At 39.9% G+C, this 3,090-nt stretch overlaps 1 protein-coding gene across 1 annotated transcript; it reads right to left on the reverse strand.

Annotated features, from left to right (window-relative positions):
- Window positions 1–615: 615 nt before the first annotated feature.
- LOC139464557 (EGF domain-specific O-linked N-acetylglucosamine transferase-like) lies at window positions 616–2,702 on the reverse strand. The gene has a single exon (XM_071246077.1). It carries the CDS (start codon window positions 2,450–2,452, stop codon window positions 1,163–1,165), a length of 1,290 nt encoding a protein of 429 aa, XP_071102178.1. The 5' UTR covers window positions 2,453–2,702; the 3' UTR covers window positions 616–1,162.
- Between the last annotated feature and the right edge of the window lie 388 nt (window positions 2,703–3,090).

A 3,090-nucleotide genomic window follows, 5' to 3' on the forward strand; every position in this document is an offset into this window, starting at 1 on the left:
TATTGCATTTTTAGAGGAAGCGAAAACGTGGCTTTCGGGGTAAGGGACAGAATTCACGACAGCTTGTTTTTCTAACGCCAGTTCATACTGAAACGTTGAACTCAAACACAACTGTAAAACAATTTTTATCAAGTATTTATGGCTCGTTACTAAGTGTTGAGGTGTAATGAGGTTTAACGTCGCGTCCAAGAGTAATGCACCTGCACGTGTTTGTGTGGCTGCTTGTACTTGTCCGGACTAATGCCGATTTTATAGAGCTAGCCCACTGAGATACCATGCAGTAGTTTAACATGAATACCCTACTCAGATACAGTATTCTGACTCCGAGCCGACCATTCCTTGTTTTAGCCCCTTAATGCCGAGCGCCAGACAGGGTAATAACAAGTACCATGTTTTAAGGTCTTTTGGTATGACGCGGCCGGGGGTCGAACCCCTAGACCACTAGACCACGGAGGTGGTCAACAAATGAATGTGTTTAATCACATGACGATGTGAAGTCATTGCACAAACCCATGAGTACTAGTAGCTGCAATATGGTAATTATGTTCATTACAAATACAAGTGCGCAAAAAGAAGAAATCTAAAATACGTTTCTTTTTACAATTTTTATTCAGACTTATTTATTTTTTGTACAAACATGAAATAATAATGGTCACCGAAAACATCACGTTAATCATTGTAGTTGGCCGAGTTGCATGTCATCGTTTACCAATTGCGTCGACCGATTGTCTGGTGCAGACTCGATTATTCACAGACCGCCGTCATAAAGCTGGAACATTTGCAGAGTGCGGCATAAAACAAGAAGCAAATAGATAAGCAATGTTTGAAAGATACACCAAGAAAAATTCGTTAACGGTCCAAGCTCCATCTCGTCGCTTGTCACGATCGTTACCCTCGCGATTTTAGAGATATTTAATTTTTTTTAAATTTTTTTTATTCATCTCAGCAAGTACAGCATTTATATATACATGTCATGTCAATACAATTGTGGTACATGGTTTTCAAAAAATGTACATCTTTCCATACAATAAATTCTTGCCTGTAAAGTCCACGTACTTTATCAGTGTATCACTATTCAGTTTTTAACAAAGTGTGGAATTTAGATATATTAAATGCCTCATAAAAAGTAGGCAACTTTCACAAAAAACTTCACTCAAATATTTCACTTGGAACAAAGAATTCTCCTCATCCCCTTCACTATATCAATCACGACACTCGGGTCCACTGTCATTACCTCGGAGTCTCGGAACATCATTTCCAGATTAAACCAACTGGAATAATACACTTTACTCCATGCTGCAAGTTGTCGAAATCGTGTGTCTGAAATAAACTTATACCTAGTAGGGAACAGTTCGATCAAACCAGCACCCTGGTGTAAAAACACCGTGTTGGCGAGATCGTGACCATGTGGACCAATCAGAATGTCCGTCTTAGCAAACGCTTGGATCTGTTGGCGCATGCTCATTGACTCTGTGTTGATGATCATGAGATCGCAATCCGAAAACTCCCTGTGCAACTGTTCGGTTATATCATCACTGTTGGATATAGAATGTTGGAGGACCTTACCCGTTTGGCTGTCAGTCTTTAAACCTGCTGCTAAAATGGATATTCTCAAGCCCGGGCAAACAATGTCATCGCTTGTAACAGCCCCTCCGCTCGTGACCACGTGATGCCGAAAATCGTCCAAAAACGGAAGGGGGAGGTCATATGTCGCAATCGGCCCAAGTCCATCTGGAATGCCCCATACAACGTTTTCATATTTCAGCTTCTTCGGAATGTCTTTGATTTGAGTTGCTTCCCCGAAGACCACATTCCATTCATTAACGCTTGATTCATCCGAATGAGCATCAATCAAAAGAATGTAAACATCTTTCGGTTTTTGTCTCATCATTCTCACTGTGACGTATGTATTATACATATCCAATATTTTAAGATATACATTATTTGTATGCTTTCGTTTTATGACAATAGTAGATCCCTCAACGGCATCGATTTCGTCGAATTTGTTTCTGGCATATGACGTAATATCTATGGCAGTGACCCATGAGGCAAAGGGAGACAACCCGCCATAGAACGTTGACCGCACCAACGGCGAATCGCCGACACACGGCACCGTAAAGAAACCCTTCTCCAGTTTAAGCTGATTAGGCCTCCATCGCATTTTAATAGATTTTTTCGGATCTATTATGACATCATGAAATATTACGACGTAGGAGTTAATGTTTTGTATATGTTTCGAGCATTCTGCATTGTCATCAGCGTCCTCCTTTATGACGTAATTCTCTTTCATCGTTGCCATGGCAACCTTGTAGAGGTGCGGAGGGGAGGTCAGCAACACGAACATTTTGTACAGAACTATGACACATAACCCGAAAAGGGATACGAAACATAAATGTTTTGGTCGACATTTGAAACGAAACATTCTGTTCACTCTTATAAAGATGCTGGCCATTGAGGTATTTACAATCACTGAAGTTATATACACATGGTCATAAAAGCAGTCCGAATGTGATCAATGCTGGCAACACAGTCAACACAGTCAACACAGTCAACGCGGAAGCCACAATTTCATCTCAAAGGAAGAATTTCTTTCACTGATTCGTTGACGTTACTTGAACCCAATGTGTTTCTCTTGCGATGGTCCAGTGTGCTGAAACAAGAATTACGTGTAAGTACAGATTAAGCCCATACAGGTCACAGATTAAGCCATCTTACCAATGTAGGTAACTGAAGATTCAATCCATATGGGTAAGTACAGATCAATCCAAAATATGTAAGTACAGATTAAGCCCATATAGGTCACAGATTAAGCCATCTTACCAATGTAGGTAACTGAAGATTCAATCCATATGGGTAAGAACTGATTAATCCAGTATACGTAAATACAGATTAAGCCCATAAATGTAAGTAGATATTAAGTCCATATGGGACATAAGTACATACGGTACATATAAGATCCATATGGGTGAGTACAGATAAATACCATATGGGTAAGCACATATTAGACCCATATGGGTAAGTACAGATTAAGCCCATATTGGTAAGCACACATTAGACCCATATTTGTAAATACAGATTAGACCCATATTT

The sequence above is a fragment of the Haliotis cracherodii genome, unplaced genomic scaffold, assembly GCF_022045235.1.
Source record: "Haliotis cracherodii isolate W230 unplaced genomic scaffold, xgHalCrac1.p SCAF_17, whole genome shotgun sequence".
In the NCBI taxonomy this organism is placed as follows: domain Eukaryota; kingdom Metazoa; phylum Mollusca; class Gastropoda; order Lepetellida; family Haliotidae; genus Haliotis; species Haliotis cracherodii.